The sequence below is a fragment of the Theropithecus gelada genome, chromosome 20 (genome assembly GCF_003255815.1).
Source record: "Theropithecus gelada isolate Dixy chromosome 20, Tgel_1.0, whole genome shotgun sequence".
Taxonomy (NCBI): Eukaryota; Metazoa; Chordata; class Mammalia; order Primates; family Cercopithecidae; genus Theropithecus; species Theropithecus gelada.
Window position 1 is genome coordinate 25,646,286 of NC_037688.1, and position 25,336 is coordinate 25,671,621.

The 25,336-nt window shown below is 50.9% G+C and overlaps 3 protein-coding genes across 11 annotated transcripts in view; 2 read left to right on the top strand and 1 right to left on the bottom strand.

The window, feature by feature from the left end:
• CENPT (centromere protein T) overlaps positions 1-11,326 on the bottom strand; it is a 21,929-nt gene extending 10,603 nt beyond the window's left edge. The window contains exon 1 of the mRNA XM_025370232.1: positions 11,214-11,326. The gene's annotated coding sequence lies outside the window, so the exon portion shown is untranslated. The remainder of the gene's footprint in view (positions 1-11,213) is intronic.
• Positions 5,726-7,820, top strand: THAP11 (THAP domain containing 11). 3 transcript variants are annotated; one of them, XR_003117040.1, is made up of 2 exons: positions 5,726-7,197; positions 7,613-7,689. XR_003117040.1 is itself a non-coding variant. In XM_025370257.1 (2 exons), exons 1-2 carry the CDS (start codon positions 6,193-6,195, stop codon positions 7,799-7,801), a joined length of 1,035 nt encoding a protein of 344 aa, XP_025226042.1. In that variant the 5' UTR covers positions 5,726-6,192; the 3' UTR covers positions 7,802-7,820. The 3 variants fall into 3 exon arrangements, 2 of the variants coding, with proteins under 2 accessions (XP_025226042.1, XP_025226043.1); XM_025370257.1 differs by having other exon boundaries at positions 5,726-7,038; positions 7,613-7,820; XM_025370258.1 differs by having other exon boundaries at positions 5,726-7,820.
• Positions 10,365-25,336, top strand: part of NUTF2 (nuclear transport factor 2) — a 27,834-nt gene continuing 12,862 nt past the window's right edge. For 2 of the 7 annotated variants that reach the window (XM_025370277.1, XM_025370271.1), the window contains exon 1: positions 10,365-10,618. The gene's annotated coding sequence lies outside the window, so the exon portion shown is untranslated. Of the gene's footprint in view, positions 11,201-25,336 lie in introns of all 7 variants that reach the window. The other 5 variants (XM_025370273.1, XM_025370272.1, XM_025370276.1 and 2 more) reach the window with 4 other exon arrangements.

The following is a 25,336-nucleotide window of genomic DNA, read 5'->3' on the forward strand; positions in this document are numbered from 1 at the left end:
TCTACTTCCTCATGTCCTCTCTTCACCTTTCCCATGTTCCTTAAATTTTTTTATCCTTCTGAATACACTATGAAGCAATAAATAATCTGGAACACAAATACAGGTTTTGATTGTGTTAATTTTATTATAAACAAAATAGCCGCGGAAACACTAGCTTAGATTTTTTTCAAAAAGGAAGTGCACATAGTAGAAAGGAAATTAATAAAGAAATCAGAAAGAGATGTGAAAAGAACTAGAACCTGCTTTTCACAACCTAAAATGAATTATTTGATACAGTGCATTCACTGCCACTCCAATATGTATTCCACTCTTCTTTACTTGATCTGTTTAGGTCAATAAATGCATTTTAAAAAACTACTTAAATTTTACAATCTTCTTTGCAGCTAGACTAGGAAAAGCCAAGTCCTGATCAATTAGATGTCAGTGGGAGGGGACAGGTAAGCAGGTGGGAGCTCCCAGGAAGGAGAAAAGGCAAACAAGAGATTCAACTGATGTGTTCCCTTTCCCTGTTGACCATATTGCTTCTCCTCTACCTAGAGTGAAGCTGAAGGCATAGCAGCCATCATGTCCCCACAGCATGATAAGCATAAAGATGGATGCTGCATGGGTAGACTGGCTAATGCCTATTAAAAATATATATATTTTAGAAGGACATTTGTGAAGAAAATAGAGCTCTATATATATATATATATATATAAATACATATAATTAATAGACATTAGCCAGTCTTTAATCATTCAACATCCTGCTAAATAAGTTACTTGGATACCCTGTGCTCCTTCCCTCCCAAAAAGATGTTAATTCAGGGAGCCTTCTGTGGGTGGGAGACTAAAAGCAAATACATTTAGGCTGCCAAAGGCCTGCATGAAATACAACATGATCAGATTACAAGAGTCAGGAAGAATCACCTAGAAACGACTTGTTCTCTCTGAAAATGTAAAACTTAATTTTATAAGTCATAGTATGCTAGCAGAAAACATAATCCACTTTTGCTTGTTTAAGTAGAAATGGTTTTATCATAGCATATTATGTGGCTTATAGAATTGTTGGCAAGGGTGAAGAAACAACATTTAATTTGAATTTTCAGAATGACTTTAAAACTGCATTACAAATTTGAGCCACTGATACTGAGTTCCAATCCAAAATGTGCACTGGGGATGGAAATCCAGTGAGATAAAAATTTAAGGCCGGGCGCGGTGGCTCAAGCCTGTAATCCCAGCACTTTGGGAGGCCGAGACGCGCGGATCACGAGGTCAGGAGATCGAGACCATCCTGGCTAACATGGTGAAACCCCGTCTCTATTAAGAAATACAAAAAAAAACTAGCCGGGCGAGGTGGCGGGCGTCTGTAGTCCCAGCTACTCAGGAGGCTGAGGCCGGAGAATGGCGTGAACCCGGGAGGCGGAGCTTGCAGTGAGCTGAGATCCGGCCACTGCACTCCAGCCCGGGCGACAGAGCGAGACTCCGTCTCAAAAAAAAAAAAAAAAAAAAAAAAAAAAAAAAAAAAATTTAAACATGGCCAGGCACGGTAGCTCATGCCTGTAATCCCAGCACTTTGGGAGGCCAAGGCAGGCTGATCACCTGAGGTTAGGAGTTCGAGACCAGCCTGGACAACATGAAACCCCATCTTTACTAAAATCACAAAAATTAGCCAGGCATGGTGCACATGCCTGTAGTCCCAGCTACTTGGGAGACTGAGACAGGAGAATGGCTTGAACCCGGAAGATGAAGGTTGCTGTGAGCCGAGATCGTGCCATTGCACTCCAGCCTGGGTGACAAAGCAAGAGTCTGTCTCAAAAAAAAAAAAAAAAAAAAAGGCCAAGTGTGGTGGCTCACACCTGTAATTCCAGCATTTTGGGAGGCTGAGGTAGGTGGATCATGAAGTCAGGAGGTCGAGGCGAGTCTGGCCAACATAATGAAACCCTGTCTCTACGAAAAATACAAAAAATTAGTCAAGTGTGGTGGTGTGCGCCTGTAATTCCACCTACTCAGGAGGCTGAGGCAGGAAAATCGAGTGAACCCGGGAGGCAGAGATTACACTGAGCCGAGACTGTGCCACTGCACTCCAGCCCGGGTGACAGTGCGAGTGCAAGACTGTCTCAAAAAAGAAAAAAAAAAAATTTAAACATGTAATATAGGCCAGGTGCAGTGGCTCACGCTTGTAATCCCAGCACTTTAGGAGGCCAAGGTGGCCAGATCACCTGAGGTCAGAAGTTTCAGACGAGCCTGCCCAACATGTTGAAACTCTGTTTCTTCTAATAATACAAAAATTAGGTCAAGTGCAGTGGCTCACACCTGTAATCCCAGCACTTTGGGAGGCTGAGATGGGTGGATCGCATGAGGTCAGGAGTTTGAGACCAAACCTGACTAACATGAGGAAATCCCCGCTCTACAAAAATACAAAAATTAGTCGGGCATGGTGGTGGGCACCTATAATACTACCAGCTCTTGGGAGGCTGAGGCAGGAGAATTGCTTGAATCCGGGAAGCAGAGGTTGCAGTGAGCCTATATCCTGCCACTTCACTCCAGCCTGACCAAGAACAAAACTCCACCTAAAAAAACAAAAAACAAAAAACCACAAAACAAAAATTAGCTGGGCGTGGTGGCGCGTGCCTGTAATCCCAGCTACCTGGGAGGCTAAGGCAGGAGAATTGCTTGAACCCAGGAGGCGGAGGTTGCAGTGAGCCAAGATTGCACCACTGCACTCCAGCCTGGGCAACAGAGTGAGACATCCTCTAAGAAAAATAAAAATTAAAAATAAATAAATAAATAAATAGGCTGGGCGTGGTGGCTCACGCCTGTAATCCCAGCACTTTGGGAGGCCAAGGTGGGTGGATCACCTGAGGTCAGGAGTTCTAGACCAGCCAGTCCAACATGGTGAAACCCTGTCTTTACTAAAAATACACAAAATTAGCTGTGCGTGGTGCCCGGCGCCTGTAATCCCAGCTACTTGGGAGGCTGAGGCAGGAGACTCTCTTGAACCCAGGAGGTGGAGGTTGCAGTGAGCCGAGATCACACCACTGCACTCCAGCCTGAGCAACAAGAACGAAACTCTGTCTCAAATAAATACATAAATAAACACATAATATGTGTGTTCATGTTTATACTGTTGTATAAATGATTCACCCAAATGAATGCATATCTTTTACCAGGGGCTACACATAGTAGAGAATGCATTTCTGGATTTTTTCTGGATTTCTGGATCTATATTTTTAGTAGAGACAGAGTTTCATAATGTCGGCCAGACTGGTCTCGAACTCCTGACCTCAAGTAATCCGCCTGCTATGGCCTCCCAAAGTGCTGGGATTACAGTCCTGAGACACCAAGCACAGCTTTTTTTTTTTTTTTTTTTTGAGACAGAGTCTCACACTGTCACCTGGGCTGGAGTGCAGTGGTGTGATCTCGGCTCACTGCAACCTCAACCTCCTAGGTTCAAGCAATTCTCCTGCCTCAGCCTCTCGAGTAGCTGGGATTACAGGTGCCCGAGACAACGCCCGGCTAATTTTTTTGTATTTTTAGTAGAGACGGGGTTTCACTATATCAGCCAGGCTGGTCTCAAATTCCTGACCTCGTGATCCGCCCGCCACGGCCTCCCAAAATGCTGGGATTACAGGCGTGAGCCACCGCATCCGGCCCTATTTTGTTTTTATGTCAAATACTATAATTAGAAATAATGTATATTAGGTTTCCATTTCATGCCTGTGACCTGCTACCAGGAGAGAAAAAATGAGGAGTGAGAGTTAGGTGAAAGGGTAAAGAAAGACAAGAAAAATTGGGAGGAGACCACGATCATGTCTTTTGTGGGAATATGGATAGAGCTGGGGGCCGTTATCCTTAGCAAACTAATGAAGGAACAGAAAACCAAATACCACATATTCTCACAAGTGTGAGTTAAATGATGAGAACTCATGAACACAAAGAAAGGAACAACAGACACTGGGGTCTACTTGAGGGAGGGGGGTGGGAGGAGAGAGAGGAGCAGAAAAGATAACTATTGGGTACTGGGCTTAATACCTGGGTGATGAAATAATCTGTACAACAAATCGCAGTGACACGACTTCCCCTATGCAATATATCTTCACACGTACCCCCGAACCAAAAATAAGTTTTTAAAAAATTGGGAGAAGGAAGAACTCGGCAGAGGAGGGCTAGTTTGCAGGTAATTCCCCTGAAGGACTGCCTGGCCCCTCCCTGGCTTTCCACAACATTTTGTGTTCTTTAAAACATTTTCCCCCGGCCAGGCGCTGTGATACTAGCTCACGCCTGTAATCCTAGCACCTTGGGAGGCCGAGGCGGGCGGATTGCCTGAGCTCAGGAGTTCGAGACCAGCCTGGGAAACATGGTGAAACCACTTCTCTACTGAAAAAAAAAAAAAAAAAAAAAAATAGCCGGGCATAGCGGCGTGCACCTGTCGTCCCAGCTACTCGCGAGGCTGAGGCAGGAGAATTGCTTGAACCCAGGAGGCGAACGTTGCTGTGAGCCGAGATCTCACCACTGCACTCCAACCTGGCGACAGAGTGAGACTCCTTTACACACACACACACAAAAATTTCCCTCAAGGCCGGGCGCGGTGGCTCAAGCCTGTAATCCCAGCACTTTGGGAGGCCGAGACGGGTGGATCACGAGGTCAGGAGATCGAGACCATCCTGGCTAACACGGTGAAACCCCGTCTCTACTAAAAAATACAAAAAACTAGCCGGGCGAGGTGGCGGGTGCCTGTAGTCCCAGCTACTCGGGAGGCTGAGGCCGGAGAATGGCGTGAACCCGGGAGGCGGAGCTTGCAGTGAGCTGAGATCCGGCCACTGCACTCTAGCCTGGGCTACAGAGTGAGACTCCGTCTCAAAAAAAAAAAAAAAAAAAAAATTTCCCTCAAATAAGTTGAGGTAGGGGGGAGGTGTATTGTTACAATGCAAATCCTTTCGCATTAAATCCTTTAATAGCTCTCAGTGTGGCCTGCAGAATAAAACCCCAAATCCTTAACATGTCCCAGTTTGGTATTTTCCTACGCTTGGTCTACCCGGCCCACCCGCTTCCAGGTTCTTTAAGGGCGGAGCCTAGCTCTTTTCTGCCATGTGGCCTTACAGACTGGTTCCCGGGACACGAACTGGGTACTTCTCCCTACCCAAGCTTTCGTTCTTTATTCCTGGCCACCCCCTCCCCCGCTCCCATTTCTCTGCTCTCCTGTTCATTCCTTTAGAGCGATTACTTTCTGTGAGTAGACATCCATTCGCGTGCACTCAGATCTATTATCCAAAAGACAGAGGCTCATCCGTCTAGGCAGTCAGGCTCCAAGAGAGGAGCCCAGTCGGTCCGACTCCCGGAAACTCCGTGCACTGGGTCAGCCACATAGTAGGCGTCTACTGGAGACTTTGTTTAGGTCAGGGAGTCAACGCAGGCAGCAGCTGAATCAGGAGAGAGTCCCCAACGCAGACAAAGGGGCTCCTGAGACCCTTCGGGGCGCCGAGGCCCAGGTTTCGTCTCCCTCTGCTGCAGCAATGCCGTCGACTCAAAGGCGCTCAGGGCTGGGGGACTGGTTCTGGCAAACAGCACAACCTCGCCCAAATACTGGTCCGCAGTAACTCGATCTTTCCCTTAGGCGGCGCTTCGGGTCGCAGGCACCCAGTTCAGGGCGAGGCATCACGGGATTTGTAGTCTCCGTGGGCATATACCTACCGCGCTTGCGCACCGGTGAGGCGCGCACCGCCCCTCTCCACGCCCCTATCAGGATTCGGGTCCTTGTAAGCAGCAGTCCAGGCGACAGCGTTCCAACCTAATACGCCTCTCTCGCCCGCCGGGGACAAGCCGGGCTGGAGAAAGAATCCGCTCTTCGGAGGCTGGCGCCGTGCCTTGGAAGGCGGCCGGAATCCGCACACACCCGCCCCGGAAGTGAGCGGCTCCTGGCGCGGGGCATTGTGGGGGGCGTAGTCTCTTTCTCAGGCGGTCCTTCGCGGCGTCCCCGGGGCCGACTCCCGAGCGCAGGCGGGCAGCCAGGCGGGCGGCGCGGCGCGGGCCGGCAGGAAGCGTATTCTGGGCACGGGGCGCCGGGCGGGCCGGCTGCGCCTAGCGGCAGTGGTGGGATACCACCCAAGGCCTCGCGCGGCGCCGCCCGTCGAGGGGCGGGCGGCGGCGGAGCCACTGGGCCGTCGAAGGGCGCAGGAGGCCGGTGGGCCGGGCCGGGCCGCGCGGCGCAGCCATGCCTGGCTTTACGTGCTGCGTGCCAGGCTGCTACAACAACTCGCACCGGGACAAGGCGCTGCACTTCTACACGTTTCCAAAGGACGCTGAGTTGCGGCGCCTCTGGCTCAAGAACGTGTCGCGTGCCGGCGTCAGTGGGTGCTTCTCCACCTTCCAGCCCACCACAGGCCACCGTCTCTGCAGCGTTCACTTCCAGGGCGGCCGCAAGACCTACACGGTACGCGTCCCCACCATCTTTCCGCTGCGCGGCGTCAATGAGCGCAAAGTAGCGCGCAGACCCGCTGGGGCCGCGGCCGCCCGCCGCAGGCAGCAGCAGCAGCAGCAGCAACAACAACAGCAGCAGCAGCAGCAGCAGCAGCAGCAGCAGCAGCAACAGCAGCAGCCGTCACCCTCTGCCTCCACTGCCCAGACTTCCCAGCTGCAGCCCAACCTGGTGTCTGCTTCCGCGGCCGTGCTTCTTACCCTTCAGGCCGCTGTAGACAGCAGTCAGGCTCCGGGATCCGTGCCGCCGGCGCCCATCACTCCCACTGGAGAAGACGTGAAGCCCATCGATCTTACAGTGCAAGTTGAGTTTGCAGCCACAGAGGGCGCAGCCGCTGCGGCCGCCGCGTCGGAGTTACAGGCTGCTACCGCAGGGCTGGAGGCTGCCGAGTGCCCTATGGGCCCCCAGTTGGTGGTGGTAGGAGAAGAGGGTTTCCCTGATACTGGCTCCGACCATTCGTACTCCTTGTCGTCAGGCACCACGGAGGAGGAGCTCCTGCGCAAGCTGAATGAGCAGCGGGACATCCTGGCGCTGATGGAAGTGAAGATGAAAGAGATGAAAGGCAGCATTCGCCACCTGCGTCTCACCGAGGCCAAGCTGCGCGAAGAACTGCGCGAGAAGGATCGGCTGCTTGCCATGGCTGTCATCCGCAAGAAGCACGGAATGTGAACTGGTGCCCCGGCGGCCTGCTGGACTCCCAGACCCCATCCAGCCAGGGGACTGCAGGCCATTGTTGAACTCCTCTATACTCCTGGGGCACTGGTTGACAGTACTGAGGCTTAAGGCAGCTGGACTCTCTTGCTGGTGACCTGGCATCCTCAACTGTTTCCTCCTGAAGTGGAAGCTGGGGCCTTAGACTCTGCCCTGGTGACACCAGCAATTATGACTTTGTCTACCCTTCTTCCCCAGTTATTGTTGCAGATTCTGGTTAAGCAGAGGCTTCAGAACCACTGAACTTGAAACTTACCCTCTAGGGATGCAGGTGATATGTCCAGGGACTATGAGTTTGGGATAAACCATACCTTAAGGTTGGTCAGCAGTCAGACAACTCTAATGTGTGTAGTGATAAGAGATGCAAGTAACATCAGTTCTCCTTTTCATGCTTTTCCTTCCCAGGTGCAGCCTGTGATTCTGATGGGGACTGGTAAATCTGTGCCTCTGCCTCCTAGGATTTATTTTCCCAGGAGACCATTTACAAGGGGATCTGGATGACCTGCTGATGGAGATCCAGCTTGCCAGGGACTTAGGTTTATCCTGTTTTGTTTGCTACTGGTTACAAATTCTATTTTCTGTACAATTAGTCAGACTAAAGTTTTCACTGTGTTTGTTTGGCAAAACAAATTAAACAAAAAGTAAGGTTTTTATTTGGGTCTCGCCATTTTATTTTTACAAAAACATAGTTAAATGTCCTTGAAACATGGGGAAATAGGCCTCAGCCTATTTGAAAGACCAGGCTGACCCTGAAAGTAGAGATGCTTCAGTGACCAGGTTTTTCCAAAAATGGACCCTAAGCACATGGATCCTGGCCTTACAAGGTCCTTACAGAGTTCCTGGCCCAGCTCACCCTAAAGAGTTTGGAAACTGCACCAAATGGGCCCAGTTTGTCCGTGGGTTATCTCCCTGTATCCTTTCAACAAGAAGGACCAACTGGTAACTAAACTATATTGTGATAGTTCGCCTCTGAGGGTTTTGAATTCTCAGCTGGGATTGAATTTTGCTCACCATGACATCCCTTAGGCTTAGCACAGCCTCTGGTATGCATGTGCATGCAGTTACTCTACGAACCAGTAAGACCACAGCTGGAGCTAGCCAAAGCTTCTTCAGGCACAAGGACTCTTGTATAGATACCTTGGCCTTGGTACACCTTTGGTGTGACAGATCTGTATCCACAGAGAGCATTAAGAAGTTGGGAGGTGTGATCCCTTGACTCATTTTCTTGGCTGCCTCTATTTTTTTTTCTTTTTTTTTTTTTGAGATGGAGCTTTGCTCATGTTGCCCAGGCTGGAGTGCAATGGTATGATCTCAGCTCACTGCAACCTCTGCCTCCTGGGTTCACGCGATTCTCCTGCCTCACCCTCCCGAGTAGCTGGGATTACAGGCGCCGGCCACCACATCTGGCTGATTTTTGTATTTTCAGTAGAGACAGGATTTCACCATGTTGGCCAGGCTGGTCTCGAACTCCTGACCTCAGGTGATCTGCCTGCCTCTGCCTCCCAAAGTGCTGAGATTACAGGTGTGAGCCACCTGCCCAGCTTCTATCTTTTCTTAAATTGGATATCAAAGGGGCAAGGATGACATTGTTTTTGTCTGTAGCTCCAAGTAATTTAGCTCAAAGCCAGTGTCTCAAAGTGAATGCCTTTAAAGCTATGGGTTTACTGTGGGTGGTGGGGTACAAATAGAGACTTTCAGACCCCATAAAATATGACTCCCTTCTGTTACTTATGGACAAAGCCATTTGCCTGGGGACTTGCCTGTGGCAACATGCTGGAATGGTCCTAAAACTCAAGTCTCTGTTTCCCTTCTAGTCCCTTAGCACTGAGTTGGGAAAGAAGTCTGGTGGGGAAGAAGGGGTGAGACATAGGTTGTGTGGGTGCCTGGTTGGGGGATGGACTGGAACTCTGCCTTCCTAGGGTTAGATCTGGCTGGTAATCAGGTGGTGGAAGCACAGCAGTGCCCTTTGTTGCTCCTATTGGGCCAGTCTCTCATCTTCCCAGTTTCCTTCCTTGGAGCGAGGCCTTTTCCAGGCTGTAGCCATGCTCTTCAGTGCATCCTTGAGCTCCTGTTTATTGAAGGGACTTCTGCTGTTTCTGCCTTGGCTCCCTTGAGGCTCTCAGCAGTACTCCCTGGACCCTCTCTGGTGTTTGGAGGTTATGGGCAGTGTTTTGGCTTCTTAGGGAGAAGAAGACAGTTCACAGAGCAATGGAGATCCCAGATGCAGATGTACAAGCGGGGCAATGCAGAGTTCTCACTAGCTGAGTAGTAAGCATCTAGTCTGGCAAAGTGTAATGCTGACAGACCTGAGATTTTAAAAACAAGCGTGGTCCGGTCTTACCAGTCATCTCTTGGAGGGGTAGCCTAGGGGTGGGTAAAGGTGCAAAACTCTTCTGGAAGAACATGAGTACTGAGAGATCTCCGGCCAGGAGGGAAGGCTAGGAGTTGCCTGGAGAGGCCTTGCAGCCATTTCCCTTACCTGTGGTACCCCAGGTTGGCTGCAGATCTCTTTGCCAAGCACAGGTCTGACCTAAGACTGGCCTTACCACAAATGTTTGTGTTACCAAGGAAACAATGAAATGGGCGTTGAAAGGAAAGGGCAATGGGTAGGAAGAGAACTATTTACAATCTGGTCACTTAAATCACAGGGAAATTTTGGGTAAGTCAGTTATTTCTTTCCTCATTAATAAAAATGAAACACTTAGCTTCTCTGTCTGCTGCAAAAAAACCTTACAGAATGTTTTGGGGACCCCTGACTGTAGAAATTTGAGGGTAACCTCTCCAGCCAAGCCCCACCTGAGGGACATCTGAGTCTCCGGCCCAAGAACAGCCTAGCCTGCTCGAAACCAGCTTTGGGCCCAGCTCGCCCAGGGGCAGGCGAACGAATGTTGGAATTGTAAGAGCTTTCCGTTCCGCCCGGGATGGTTAAGGCCACACAGCTCCGAAGAGCGGCAGCGGCAGCCATAGCCCCAAGGGGAAGGGGTTTCGTGAGCGGAAACGGCCCAGGGGCCCAGGGAGGGGCAGCTGGGCCAGCTTGGGGCCGGGCTGGGCTCCCACGGAGGCGGGGCCAACCCCCACCCCAGTGCACAGACCGGGCGGGGCCGAGCCAGCTGAGACCAGGCAACAACTGAGCCCTGACCCTAGCCTGGCGCCAACCTCCAGTGTTCCAGAGGCTTCCACTAGACCACAATTCTCAGGGGCTTGCCCCGGCAGCCTCCCTCCCTGGCTTAGCCTCACCTCCCGCGCTGCGGGCCGTGTCTGGGCCTCCGCGCATAGCACACCGGGAATTGTAGTTTTCTCTTAGCGTGCTCATGCCGGAAAGGGGGGGCGGTGGGACTGCGTCTCCCAGAGTGCAGCGGGGCGGGCGAAGGAAGGCAGGGGGGAAGGGACAGTCGGTCGCAGACCGCGCTGGGTTGCCGCCGCCGCTGCCGCCATCGTGCCAGCCCCTCGGGTGAGTGTCGGGGCCAGCACGCCGGGGCGGGGGCTGGGCCGCAGGAGCCGCTCTCTGGGCTGCCGGGAGGCTCCGCTGAGAGTCCCCGGGCGGCCCCTCCCCTCCCCCCCCCCCCGGCGGCCCGAAGCCGCGCGGGGCCCGGGCCATGTGTCGAGCGCGGCTCCGCCTCCCGCCGGTCCTGTGAGGCGGCGGCCGGGGGGAACGCAGAGAGAGCCAGCCAGGCGCCTATCTGGGCCGTACCGTGCTGGTGGCTGATGCACTGGCCTGCGCCATGGCCGGGCCTTTTTCTCTAGTCGGGACCATCCGGATGGGGCCTTAGGGCCCCGCCCCGTCTAGCCTGGCCCGGCCTGCGCTAGCCCCGCAAGCTCTGCAGGCTGGCTAGCGGGCAGACCCCAGTCCCACGTCCTGCTACCCACCTACGAAGGATCCGGGGATGGGCAGCGCCACCCGGCCCGCTCCAGAGTCAGCATGGGTAAGGGCGCCCGCCTGCCGCAGCCGGGGCTTGGGCCCCTCACCCTGTTCCCGACCATAGCCCGGCCGGGGTGTAGGTGAACGCCCCCTGCTTGTCTGCCCCTCGGGAGTGTACGTTTCTTACCGCTCGCTCTGTGGAGCCCGTACTAGAGTTCTCGCAGGGAGGGCAGGGTCAGGGAATATGGGGCGGGAGGGGATTCCACAGGAGACTTTACCCCTGGCTGGGCCTGATGGGGTGAGGCGGCTCCTGGCGGGTAGGCCCAGCCCACGCCCTTCTCTATCAGTGATCAGGCCCCAGCGGCAACTATAGAATTGCCCCGCAGGATGACTTCATAAGAATGGGATGTTAAGGTGGGACTTAATGCACGGGAAAGTAGAATTCAGGCCTGAGGTTCTTGAGCCTAGTGCTAAACCAAAACCTGGGCTGGAAGGGGCCTCTATGTGGAGCATGTAGATTTCAGACTTTGTAGGGCCCTTCCGAAGCCTGGGCGGCAGAACTAGGGCTGGAAGCTGCAGAAAGTCTGGCTTTCCTCACTTGCTTGCTCACTTCCCAACAACTGGAGCCGCCTATAAACAGGCAGGAACGTGGTTGCTTTATGAAATTGCCCTTACTGCTGCCATCAGAGACCCTACTGAGTTCTGGGAGAAGGGTTATCTTTGACCGGAGAATACTATCCTGATAGCCTTTGTCAAGGCGCTTCTGATTGAGAGATGGTAAATTTAGGAACCAGTCCAGAGAAGACCTTGGGACTAGGGGAGAGATGGCATGTAAAGCCTTGATTTCTCTGAGCTGCAGTCTTTCCAGAGACTAAAGAAGCAGCTCAGGCCTGGCGCGGTGGCTCACGCCTGCAATCCCAGAACTTTGGGAGGCCAAGGCCAGCGGATCACCTGAGGTCAAGAGTTCCAGACCAGCATGGCCAACATGGCGAAAGCGCATCTCTACTAAAAATACAAAAATTAGCTGGACGTGGTGGTGCATGTCTGTAATGATAGCTACTCAGGAGACTGAGGCAGGAGAATTGCTTGAACCCGGGAGGTGGAGATCGCAGTGAGCTGAGATCACGCCACTGCACTCCAGCCTGGGTGACAGGGCAAGACTCTGTCTAAAAAAAAAAAAAAGCTGGGTATGGTGGCGCGCACCTGTAAACCCAGCTAGCTACTCGGGAGGTTGAGGCAGGAGAATCGCTTGAATCCGGGAGGCAGAAGTTGCAGTGAGCAGAGAGCATGCCACTGCACTCCAGTCTGGGCAACAGAGCAAGACTCAGTCTCAAAAAAAAAAAAAAAAAAAAAAAAAAGCAGCAGCTCAGTCTCTGCAGCCCTGGCCTCAGCAGCAAGCAGAATATCAGGGCTCTTAGGAGGGCTGATTGAGACCCAAGGTGAAGAAAGCAACTGCCCCTACATTTTTTTTTCTTCCCCCTTGAGTATTTTCCCATGTAATGTTTTTCTGGTCATTTCTGGTCACTTCTTCCAAGTACTCTTTTTTTTTTTTTTTGAGACGGAGTCTTGCTCTGTCACCCAGGCTGGAGTGCAGTGGCCAGATCTCGGCTCACTGCAAGCTCCGCCTCCCGGGTTCACGCCATTCTCCTACCTCAGCCTCCCGAGTAGCTGGGACTACAGGCGCCCGCCACCTCGCCCGGCTAGTTTTTTGTATTTTTTAGTAGAGACGGGGTTTCACCATGTTAGCCAGGATTGTCTCGATCTCCTGACCTCGTGATCTACCCGTCTCGGCCTCCCAAAGTGCTGGGATTACAGGCTTAGGCCACCGCGCCCAGCCTCCAAGTACTCTTGACTTAGAAGTTTTCTTGCATATGAATTGCTCTGCCTAGTTATTTTCCCTGGTCAGGAAGAACAGGCAAGGATGCTGCTCAGATCTTATCAAACCCTGCCTTCTCTTTGGATTTAACTTTCCTAGTCCATATTCTGGCCCATGAGGACATGGAAATCAGGTTCATCCAAAAGGGACTACCCACAGGACAATGAGGTGAAATCTAGAACTAGAAGCAGTTATTTCAAGACTCTCCGTAGATTGTCTGGATTGGTACTTTCTAGGACACAGATTTCAGGTGAGCTGGCTTATGGCTCTGGCTTAGTTTGCGTATTTCGTGGCCCTGGGTGGCTTGACCAGGAGAGGTTTTTTTTTGTTTTTTTGTTTTTGTTTGTTTCTTTGGAGACAGAGTCTCTCTCCGTCACCGAGACTGGAGTGCTGTGGTGCGATCTCGGCCCACTGCAACCTCTGCCTCCTGGGTTCAAACAATTCTCCTGCCTCAGCCTCCCGAGTAGCTGGAACTACAGGTGCATACCACCACACCTGGCTAATTTCTGTATTTTTATTAGAGATGGGGTTTCACCATATTTGTCAGGCTGGTCGAACTCCTGGCCTCAGGTGATCCACCTGCCTTGGCCTCCTAAAGTGTTGAGATTACAGGGTGAGCCACCACGCCTGGCCTGTTTTTGTTTTTTTGAGGTAAGATATTGCTTCACCCTCCAGGTTGGAGTGCAGTGGCTCAGTCGTGGCCGACTGTAGCCTCGACCTCCCGAGCTCAAGTAATCCTCCCTTTCAGTCTCCCAAGTAGCTGGGACTACAGGCATGTATTAGTACTCTGGCAAATTTTTTATTTTTTATTTTATTTATTTATTTATTTATTTATTTATTTATTAGACGGAGTCTTGGTCTTTCGCCCAGGCTGGAGTGCAATGGCACGATCTCAGCTCACTGCAACCTCCGCCTCCGGGGTTCAAGCGACTCTCCTGCCTCAGCCTCCCGAGTAGCTGGGACTACAGGGGCACGCCACCATGCCTGGCTATTTTTGTAATTTTAATAGAGATGAGGTTTCACCATATTGGTCAGGCTAGTCTTGAACTCCTGACCTCAGGTGATCCACCTGCCTTGGCCTCCCCAAAGTGCTGGGATTACGGGCGTGAGCCACTGATCCCAGCCTAATTTTATTTTTATTTTTATTTTTTGTAGTGATGTGATCTCCATATATTGCCCAGGCTGGTCTCAAACTCCTGAGTTCAAGTGATACTCCCACCTCAGCCTCCCAAAGTGCTGGGATTACAGACATGAACAATTGCCCAGTGATCACAAGGGTTTTTTTCAGGGTGAAAAAGATACTTTTCCTTCTCCGAGGTTACTCAAGAGTAGGAGGAATCCAGGTGCCTCCCTCTCATTCCAACCTCTAGAAGTTCCCTGTAACTTCTTTGTCTGAGGTCAGCTAGCCATCGCTAGGCATCCTGATCCTGATAATTTGTTAACGTTTCTGGAACTTGGCAGGCCATCTAGGTCTCAGATATAAGAGAAGTACCCTGAGGTTCTCGGGGATCTATCTGCATCCTCTGTTCATGTAAGGCTGACTTGGAAGTGGGACCTGGCATGCGGTGGTTGGGATTTGGCTGCACAAGGATGAGGCGGGATATTAAGGTGCTTCAGTTCTCAATTAGCTCAAAATTATGTCCTTTCATGTGTAGAGGCCTATCTGCCTATCAGTTTTTTTTTTTTTTTTTTTTTTTTGAGACGGAGTCTCGCTCTGTCGCCCAGGCTGGAGTGCAGTGGCCGAATCTCAGCTCACTGCAAGCTCCACCTCCCGGGTTCACGCCATTCTCCTGCCTCAGCCTCCCGAGTAGCTGGGACTACAGGCGCCCGCCACCTCGCCCGGCTAAGTTTTTTTTTTTGTATTTTTTAGTAGAGACGGGGTTTCACTGTGTCAGCCAGGATGGTCTCGATCTCCTGACCTCGTGATCCGCCCGTCTCGGCCTCCCAAAGTGCTGGGATTACAGGCTTGAGCCACCGCGCCCGGCCTGCCTATCAGTTTTTTTTGAGCCAGAGTCTTGCTCTGTTGCCCAGGCTGGAGTGCAGTGGCGCCTTCTTGGCTCACTGCAATCTCCGCCTCCTGGGTTCAAGCGATTCTCCTGCCTCAGCCTCCCAAGTAGCTGGGGTTACAGGTGCCTACCACCACACCCGGCTAATTTTTGTATTCTTAGTAGAGATGGGGTTTTACCATATTGGCCAGGCTGGTCTTGAACTCCTGACCTCAAGTGACCCACTCGCCTCGGCTGCCTAAAGTGCTAGGATTACAGGTGTGAGCCACCGCACCTGGCTGAGCCCATCTCTTCTCTCCGAGCCATGTCTTGTTTTATTCTGCTGCCTTTGGAGTTGGTAGTTTGGGAGGGGAAGAATTACTTAAGAGAGACACAGACTAGTCAAGGTGCGGTGACTCACACCTGTAATTCCAGCACTTTGGGAGGCTAAGGCGGGCGGATCAGGAGGTCAGGAGTTCGAGACTAGCCTGGCCAATATAGTGAAACTCTGTTTCTATTAAAAATACAAAAATTAGCCGAGCATGGTGGCGGTTGCCTGTAATCCCAGCTACTTAGGAGGCTGAGGCAGGAGAATTGCTTGAACCCGGGAGGAGGCTGCAGTGAGCCAAGATTGTGCCACTGCACTCCAGCCTGGCAACAGAGTGAGACTCTGTCTCAAAAAATAAAAGGAGACACAGAATTTTTTTTTTTTTAATACTTTAAGTACTAGGGTACATGTTCACAACGTGCAGATTTGTTACATATGTATACATGTGCCATGTTGGTGTGCTGCACCCATTAACTCCTCATTTACGTTAGGTGTATCTCCTAATGCTATCCCTCCCCACTCCCCCCACCCCACAGCAGGCCCGGTGTTTGATGTTTCCCACCCTGGAGACACAGAATTTTCAAATTTCGGAACTAGGCCGGGCGCAGTGGCTCAAAACGCCTGTAATCCCAACACTTTGGGAGGCTGAGGAGGGTGGACCACTTGAGGTCAGGAGTTCGAAATCAGCCTGACCAACATGGAGAAACCCTGTCTCTACTAAAAATACAAAAATTAGCTGGGCGTGGTGGTAGATGCCTATAATCCCAGCTACTCTGGAGACTGAGGCAGGAGAATCGCTTGAACCTGGGAGGTAGAGTTTGCAGTGAGCTGAGATGGTGCCATTGTACTCCAGCCTGGGCAACAACAGCGAAACTCCGTCTCGGGAAAAAAAAAAATTCATAACTAGAAGCCACCTTATATCAAAAATTCTAGGATTCAGCACCAGCTCCGAAGCTGGAGTATCGCTTGAGGCCAGGAGTTCAAAACCAGCCTTGTCAACATTGCAATACCCATTTCTACAAAAGAAAAATAAAAAAATAGCTAGTGTGGTTATGGTGTTGTATACCTGTAGTTTCAGCTGCTCAAGAGGCTGCAGGAGGTCAAGGTTCTGTGAGCTATGATCATGCCACTGCACTGTAGACTGGGGACACTCTACAATACCCTGTCTCTAAAAAAAAAAAAAAAAAAAAGCTAGGATTCCCTTAATGAAACACTGGTATCTTTTTTCTTTTCTTTTTTTTTTTTTTCACCCAGGCTGGAGTGAAGTGTCACTCTTGCCCAGGCTGGAGTGTAGTGGCACAATCTCGGCTCACTGCAACCCCCGCCCCCTAGGTTCAAGCGTTTCTCCTGTGTCAGCCTCCCGAGTGGCTGGGATTATACCCGCCTGCCATCACACCTGGCTAATTTTTATATTTCTAGTAGAGATGGGGTATTGCCATGTTGGCCACGCTGGTCTCAAACTCCTGACCTCAGGTGATCTGCCCACCTTGGCTTCCCAAAGTGCTGGGTTTAGAAGCGTGAGCCACCGTGCCTGGCCATTTTTCCTTTCTTTCTATTTATTTATTTATTTATTTATTTGAGATGGAGTTTTGCTCTTGTTGCCCAGGCTGGAGTGCAATGGCGTGATCTTGGCTCACTGCAACCTCCGCCTCCTGGATTCAAGCGATTCTTCTCCCTCAGCCTCCCTAGTAGCTGGGATTACAGGCATGTGCCACCATGCCTGGCTGATTTTATATTTTTAGTAGAAACGGGGTTTCTCCATGTTGGTGAGGCTGGTCTCGAACTCCTGACCTCAGGTAATCCACCCACCTTGGCCTCCCAAAGTGCTGGGATTGCAGGCATGAGCCACCGTGCCTGGCCCTTTTTTCTCTCTTTTTAAAATTTTTCTTAGTGTACATCAGCAGCCTTTTTATTTTATTTTAATGAGATAGGGTCTCACTCTTTCACCAACAGTGAGACCCTGTCTTTATTTATTTATTTAATTTATTTATTTTTATTTTTTTTTGAGATGGAGTCTCCCTCTGTCGCCCAGGCTGGAGTGCAGTGGCGTGATCTCAGCTCACTACAAGCTCCGCCTCCTGGGTTCATGCCATTCTCCTGCCTCAGCCTCTCAAGTAGCTGGGACTCCAAGTGCCCGCCACCACGCCCGACTAATTTTTTGTATTTTTAGTAGAGACGGGGTTTCACCGTGTTAGCCAGGATGGTCTCAATCTTCTGACCTCGTGATCCGCCCACCTCAGCCTCCCAAAGTGCTGGGATTACAGGCGTGAGCCACCGCACCCAGCGCTAGATGCTGTCTTTCAAATAAATTAAATAAATAAAAACTAGCCAGATATGGTGCTGGGTGCCTATAGTCCCAGCTACTTGGGAGGTGAGGCAAAAGGATCACTGCAGCCTTGACCTCCTGGGCTCAAGCAGTCCTCCCACCTCAGCCTCCTGAGTAGATGGGATTACAGGTGCTCACCATCACACCCAGCTAATTATTATTATTTTTGAGACGGAGTCTCACTCTTGCCCAGGCCGGAGTGCAGTGGCACAATCTCAGCTCACAGCAACCTCTGCCTTCCAGGTTCAAGTGATTCTCCTGTCTCAGCTTCCTGAGTAGTTGGGACTACAGGCTCCCGCCACCATGCTTGGCTAATTTTTGTATTTTTAGTATAGACAGGGTTTCACCATATTGGCCAGGCTGGTCTCGAACTCCTGACCTTGTGTTCCGCCTGCTCAGCCTCCCAAAGTTCTGGGATTACAGGCGTGAGCCATTGCGCCTGGCCACACCTGCTAAGCTTTATATTTTATTTTTTAGTTTTTGTGGAGACAGAAGTCTCACTATCTTGCCCAGGCTGGTCTTGAACTCTGGGCTCAAGTAATCCTCCCAAAGTCCTGGGATTACAGATGTGAGCCACCATGCCCGGCCAAGTTATACAACTTTTTGTAGAGACGGGATCTCACTGTGTTGCCCAGGCTGGTCTCAGAATTCTTGAGCTCAGGTGATCCTCCTTTCTCAACCTCCCAAGTACTGGGATTATAGGGAACAGCCACCACGCCCTGTCTGTTGTGCGTGACCTTCTTTTTGAGATGGAGTCTCACTCTGTCACCCAGGCTAGAGTGCAGTGGCATGATCTCGGCTCACTGCAACCTCTGCCTCCCGGGTTCAAGCGGTTCTCCTGCCTCAGCCTCTCGAGTAGCTGGGACTACAGGCATGCGCCACCATGCCCAGTTAATTTTTGTATTTTTAGTAGAGATGGGGTTTCACCATGTTGGCTATGATGATCTCGATCTCTTCAACTCTTGGTCTGCCCACCTCGGCCTCCCACAATGCTGGGATTACAGGCATGAGCCACCGCGTGCCTGGCCTGTGCGAGACCTTCTAATTCCCTTCCTGGAGCATGGGTTTGTGGCTTCTGCTCCTTTCACTGAGACCCTCTTATGGTCACTTTTTAATTTTTCCTGTGGTAGTACCCATCAGGGCATCTTCCCAGGCGCCAGACAGGAATTCTCCACAGAGGTGGGAGGTTCAGCAGACCTGGTCAAGGAGGCTCCTTGGATGTTCCTTCAACAGATGGCCATTGCCTGGGGGCTTACAGAAGGAAGCCGGAGACAGCAGGGACTTTGGAAATACCAATAGTGCTTGTTTTAGAATGCAATTCAGACCATTTTCCTTGAGGCCTCCGGGACAGAGGAATAGTCCTTTTGGGGTAAGGGGAGTGAATCCAAAAAGCTTTCCACAGAATGGACATTGGAAGTTGGGCATGATTTCTTGGCCGGGCACGAGGCTCACACCTGTAATCCCAGCACTTTGGGAGGCCAAGGTGGGTGGATCATCTGAGGTCAGGAGTTTGAGACCAACCTGGCCAATATGGAAAAACCCCATCTCTACTAAGATTCCAAAAACTTAGCCAGGCATGGTGGCAGGTACCTGTAATCCCAGCTACTCGGGAGGCAAGAGAATCGCTTGAACCTGGGAGACTGAGGTTGCGGTGAGCCAAGGTTGTGCCACTGCACTCCACCGTGGGTGACAAAAGGAGGTCTCTGTCTTAAAAAAAAAAAAAAAAAGTTTGAGCCGAACCTTGTGCTGGGTGCTGGGTTTTTTTTTTTTTTTTTTTTTTAATGTTTAAATGTTTTGGTAGGGCATTTGAGAATGATGTTTGTGCGTTTGCAGTTCAGTTTGAGTTGGCTACCCCTTTTCTGGCTTTGAGATTCTGTGATTCTCTCTTCCTTTGATCATGTATGGCAGGAATTCTTAAGTCCCTCCCTCGGGGAGCCAGCAGTGTTTGGATTATCCTTGGAGTGATTTAGGCCATGTAATAATATTCACGCTCTTTTTCCTCACCCTGTCAGCTGGAGTGTGCCTTCCTGGGCAGAATGCTTTGCTTGGGTCTCGGTTTGGCTGGGAACGTGTCTTGGTGGCCAAGGGAGAGGGACACGAGGCCCAGGGTGGCCTGCCTAGGGACCCCAGGGCTCCTACTGCAGGGTGACCAGTGGCCAAGAACTTCTTTTCACTGCCTTGGGCGTTACTCACTTGTTGCTGTACCTGCTGTGTGCCAGCTCCCTAAGCCCCCAGGCTGGAGACAGGGCAGCTATGGGGATGGGGAACTTTCCTCATGAGAGAGGGGTTTCTGGGGTACCTGGGAACTGAGGGCTGTTTGCCCCAGTGTCCTCAGTAAACTGGGGTAATTTTGAAATGTTTCTTAAAACCTCGAATGATTCCCTCAGAGCCAGTGGGTCTCCCCAGGGCAGAAACTGGAAAGCTTGCTGCCCCAGGAAGGAACTCTGTGTGGAGATACTGGTTCCACTTGCAGGTGGTTTCAGGACTAGGATAATGCAAATTCTGATATCTCTAAGGTATAAAGGTGCTTTGACCTGCTGAGTAGGTGCTTAGGTTCTTCCATTCTAAGGCTCATGGAGCTTGCTGATTTCGTAGGGGAAGACAAGGCCTGGGCTGCATTCCTTGCCACCCGATTTTTTTTTTTCGGGGGGTGGGGGAAATGAGAATAACTTTATTTCATTGCGGGGAGTGGGCAGACGTCCAGCCTTAGAACTTCTGGAACAGGCCGGGCGCGGTGGCTCAAGCCTGTAATCCCAGCACTTTGGGAGGCCGAGACGGGCGGATCACGAGGTCAGAAGATCGAGACCATGCTGGCTAACACGGTGAAACCCCGTCTCTACTAAAAAATACAAAAAATTAGCCAGGCGAGGTGGCGGGCGCCTGTGGTCCCAGCTACTCGGGAGGCTGAGGCGGGAGAATGGCGTGAACCCAGGAGGCGGAGCTTGCAGTGAGCTGAGATCCGGCCACTGCACTCCAGCCTGGGCGACAGAGCGAGACTCCGTCTCAAAAAAAAAAAAAAAAAAGAACTTCTGGAACTGCTTCTTGGTGCCAACGGCCTTGGTGACCTTGAACACGATGAAGCGCACTGTCTTGCTCAGGGGCTGGCACTCACCCACTGTTACGATGTGGCCAACGTGGACGTCCCTGAAGCAGGTGGAGAAGTGTATGGACATGTTCTTGTGCTACCTGATTTTGTCACTTAGGTGCTTTCTGCTACTCCACATTGGCTCTCAGCTGTTCGCATCTTGGCCAGTTTTTTTTTTTTTTTTTTTTTTGAGAGAGTTTCGCTCTGTGGCCCAGGCTGAAGTTCCGTGGTGTGATTTCGGCTCACTGCAACCTCCACCTCCCAGGTTCAAGCAATTATTTGCCTCAGCCTCCTGAGCAGCTGGGATTACAGGCACCCACCACCACGCCCAGCAAATTTTTGTGTGGTTGTGTTTTTTTTGTTTTTTTTTTTTTTTGAGATGGAGTCTCACTCTGTCGCCCAGGCTGGAGTGCAGTGGCGCAATCTCGGCTCACTGCAAACTCTGCCTCCCGGGTTCACGCCATTCTCCTGCCTCAGCCTCCCGAGTAGCTGGGACTACAGGTGCCTGCCACCGCGCCCGGATAATTTTTTGTATTTTCAGTAGAGACGGGGTTTCACCATGTTAGCCAGGATGGTCTCGATCTCCTGACCTCATGACCTGCCCGCTTCAGCCTCCCAAGGTGAAATTTTTGTATTTTTAATAGAGACAGGGTTTCGCCATCTTGGCCAGGCTGGTCTTGAACTCCTGACCTCGTGATCCATCTGCCTCGGTTTCCCAAAGTGCTGGGATTACAGGTGTGGGCCACCACACCCAGCCCAGTTTTCTTTTTTTTTTTTCTTTTTGAGTTGGAGTTTCGCTCTCATTGCCCAGGCTGGAGTGCAGTGGCACGATCCTGGCTCACTGCAAACTCTGCTTCCCGGGTTCAAGCAATTCTCCTGCCTCAGCATCCGGAGTAGCTGGGATTACAGGCACCTGCCACCACGCATGGCCAATTCTTTGTATTTTTAGTAGGGACAGAGTTTCATCATGTTGGCCAGGCTGGTCTTGAACTCCTGACCTTAGGTGATCCACTTGCTTTGGCCTCCCAAAGTGCTGGGTTTACAAGTGTGAGCCACTGTGCTGGCCCCATCTCGGCCAGTTTTGTGAACATTCTAATGCTAGCTATACCGGTGGCTTTTTGTGGTCTTAAATTCTTTCTTAACCTCTTGGAGTCTTTGTTTCCTTGTCTATAAAGTGAAGATAATCATACCAGCTTCACAGGGCTTGTTGTGAGACTCAAGTGAGAGAACACAGAAGTGTTTGACTCACAGGAGGTGTTCCCTCCACCACCCTGTGGACGCCATGGTCATCCCTTTATTCCCTGCTCTTCTCAATCTCAGCGTGTCACAACAGTATTGGCCAGGTCACAGGAGTGGTCCCTTAGGGGTCTCAAGCCCCATTAGGGGAGCCAAGTCCATATTTACCTGACCATCAAGTTCATAGCCTGAGGCTCAGTTCAGGGATGGGAGCTGGGTAGAAGGAATGGGGCCCCAGAGGTCTTCTGAGTCACTGGGGAAAGGGAGGTTGCATATGGAGTAAGTGCAGAGCAGAGACCAGAATGCAGGTCTTGGGATTCAGCTGGGCCAGTCAGGGAAGCCCAGTGGCTATAGAACCCTCCCTGCAGGTAAAAGAGGAGGAAGGAGCCCTTAGGGTGCTGTGGGCACCTAGACCTCAGGTGACAGCCCCAGGAAAGGATTCTGTCCTGGTCAGCCATCTGGGCTGATTTCACTCCATCCTTTAGGCAGGGGAGTGGCGGGCCACACAGTTTCCATTCCTGGTTCTAGGCCTACTCCATGGTGTGGGTGAGATACCTACCTTCTTCCTAGCTGTTGACCTAGTATTTACCTAGGAACCCGTACTAACTCCTAACAGCTGGGTCCTGCTCCATACCCCATCATTTCCTCCTAACATCCTACAATTACTAATGATAGGACAGAGTCAAAGGGTCACATAACAAGGGAGACGTGGAGCAGGCTAGAGGCTAGGTTTTTGAGGGTGTGGCTGTGCCTGCTGTTCAACCACAGCTGTCTGTCACGTCACTTGGACCTTGGGAATGAGAGAGTATTGGGGCTAAGCCCCACTTGCCACATGCTACAGACAGATAGCTGGGTGGACAAGAAATAATTGTTTCCTCACAGCTTGGACAGAAGGTGTGGGTGGAGGGGAAGTGGGTCAGTAGGCCACTTGAGTGAAGTTTGCACAGAACTCACTCCTCCTCCAGAGAAGGACTGGCCTCTCAGCCCAGACTCTGACACACTCATGCACTTAGTCGACAAATAGTTATTGAGGGCTGGGCCAGGTACCATGGGAACAGGGATGACTAGGGGTGCTTTGTCAAGGAGATAGACCGTAAACAAATACCAAAATGTGACAATGTCATGCAGTGATAAGTGCTAAGAAAACAATACAGGAGGCAAAATGGGTAACTAGACAGCTACTTTATTATTTATTTATTTATAAATAATTTATTTATAATTAATTAATTTATTTATATATTTATTAAAATTATTTATTTATTTATAAATAAATAATAAAGACTGACTCTGTCGCTCAGGCTGGCATGTGGGGTGGCATGATCTCGGCTCACTACAACCTCTGCCTCCCGGGTTCAAGTCATTCTACCACCTCAGCCTCCCGAGTAGCTGGGACTATAGGCACATGTCACCATTTCTGGCTAATTTTTGTATTTTTAGTAGAGACAGGGTTTCGCCATGTTGGCCAGGCTGGTCTCGAACTCCTGACCTAAAGTGATCTGCCTGCTCAGCCTCCCAAAGTGCTGGGATTACAGGCATGAGCCACTGTACCTGGCCACTAGACAGCTACTTTAGACCGAGCCACTAGACAGCTACTTTAGACTGAGTGGTCAGGGAAGGTGTGAATGAGGAGGTGACATTTGAGCTGGCACATATGTGACACAGGAAGGTCTAGGAAGTAGAGTGGTCCAGATAGAAGGAGCAACAGTTACAACGCCCTGTAGTGAGAACAGACTCAGCATGTTCCAGATGGAGGAAAGTGCCTGGTGCGACTGGAGAGGAGGGGAGGGAGTGGCAAGAGATGAGGTTGGACAGCCAGGAGGGCCAGGTCACCTAGGACAGGACAAGTAGTTGATACTTGAAGACAGGATAAGTGGTTGAGACTGTTCCAGTGCTGCTGCCTTGGACTCCCAAAGTGTCCGAGGGATTACATTTATGATTACGGATGTGAGCCACCGTACCCTCAAGATACTTTTTGCACTTTGGCTCCAAGGGTTTGTTTTTGTTTTTGTTTGTTTGTTTGTTTGTTTGAGACGGAGTCTCGCTTTGTCCCCCAGGCTGGAGTGCAGTGGCGTGATCTCAGCTTACTGCAAGCTCCGCCTCCAGGTTCACGCCATTCTCCTGCCTCAGCCTCCCGAGTAGCTGGGACTACAGGTGCCCACCACCATGCCCGGCTAATTTTTTTGTATTTTTAGTAGAGACGGGGTTTCAGCGTGTTCGCCAGGATGGTCTCCATCTCCTGACCTTGTGATCCACCCGCCTCAGCCTCCCAAAGTGCTGGGATTACAGGCGTGAGCCACCACGCCCGGCGATTTGTTTGTTTTTTTGAGACAAAGTCTCACTCTGTTGCCCAGGCTGGAGTGCAGTGGAGCGTTCTTGGCACACTGCCACCTCCACCTCTCGGATTCAAGCAGTTCTCCTGCCTAAGCCTCCCAAGTAGCTGGGATTACAGGCGCATGCCACCACACCCAGCTGATTTTGTTTTTTCTTTTTTTTTTTTTTTTTTTGAGATGGAATTTTGTTCTTGTTTCCCAGGCTGAAGTGCAATGGCACAATCTTGGTTCACCACATCCTCTGCCTCCCGGGTTCAAGCAATGCTCCTGCCTCAGCCTCCCAAGTAGCTGGGATTACAGGCATGTGCCACCATGCCCAGCTAATTTTTTGTATTTTTAGTAGAGATGGGGTTTCTCTATGTTTCCCAGGCTGGTCTGGAACTCCTGACCTCAGGTAATCCACCAGCCTTGGCCTACCAAAGTGTTGGGATTACAGGCGTGAGCCACTGCTTAGGCCTTTTTTTTTTCTTTGAGTTGGAGCCTCGCTCTGTCACCCAGGCTGGAGTGCAGTGGGGTGTTCTCAGCTCACTGCAGCCTCAGCCTCCTGGGTAGCTGGGATTAAGGTGTACCCACCGCGGCCAGCTAATTTAGTTTTATTTTAATTTAATTTAATTTTACTTTATTGTATTTTATTTTATCTTATTTTGAGATGGAGTCTCACTCTGTTGCCCAGGCTGGAGCGCAGTGGCACAATCTCCACTCACTGCAAGCTCCGCCTCCTGGGTTCACACCATTCTCCTGCCTCAGCCTCCCTAGTAGCTGGGACTACAGGCGCCCTCCACCACGCCCAGCTAATTTTTTGAATTTTTAGTTGTTTTACCGTGTTAGCCAGGATGGTCTCAATCTCCTGACCTCGTGATCCGCCCACCTCGGCCTTCCAAAGTGCTGGAATTACAGGTATGAGCCACCATGCCCAGCCTGTTTGTTTCTTCTGAGGCAGAGTCTTGCCCTGTCACTCAGGGTGGATTGCAGTGGTAAGTTCACAGCTCACTGTAGCTTTTACCTCCTGGACTCAGGTGATCCTCCCACCTCAGCCTCCTGAGTAGCTGACACTACAGGAGTGAACCACCATGCCTGGCTAATTTTTAGAATTTTTTTTTTTTTTTTTTTTTTTTTTTTTTTTTTTTAGACCATCGATCAATTA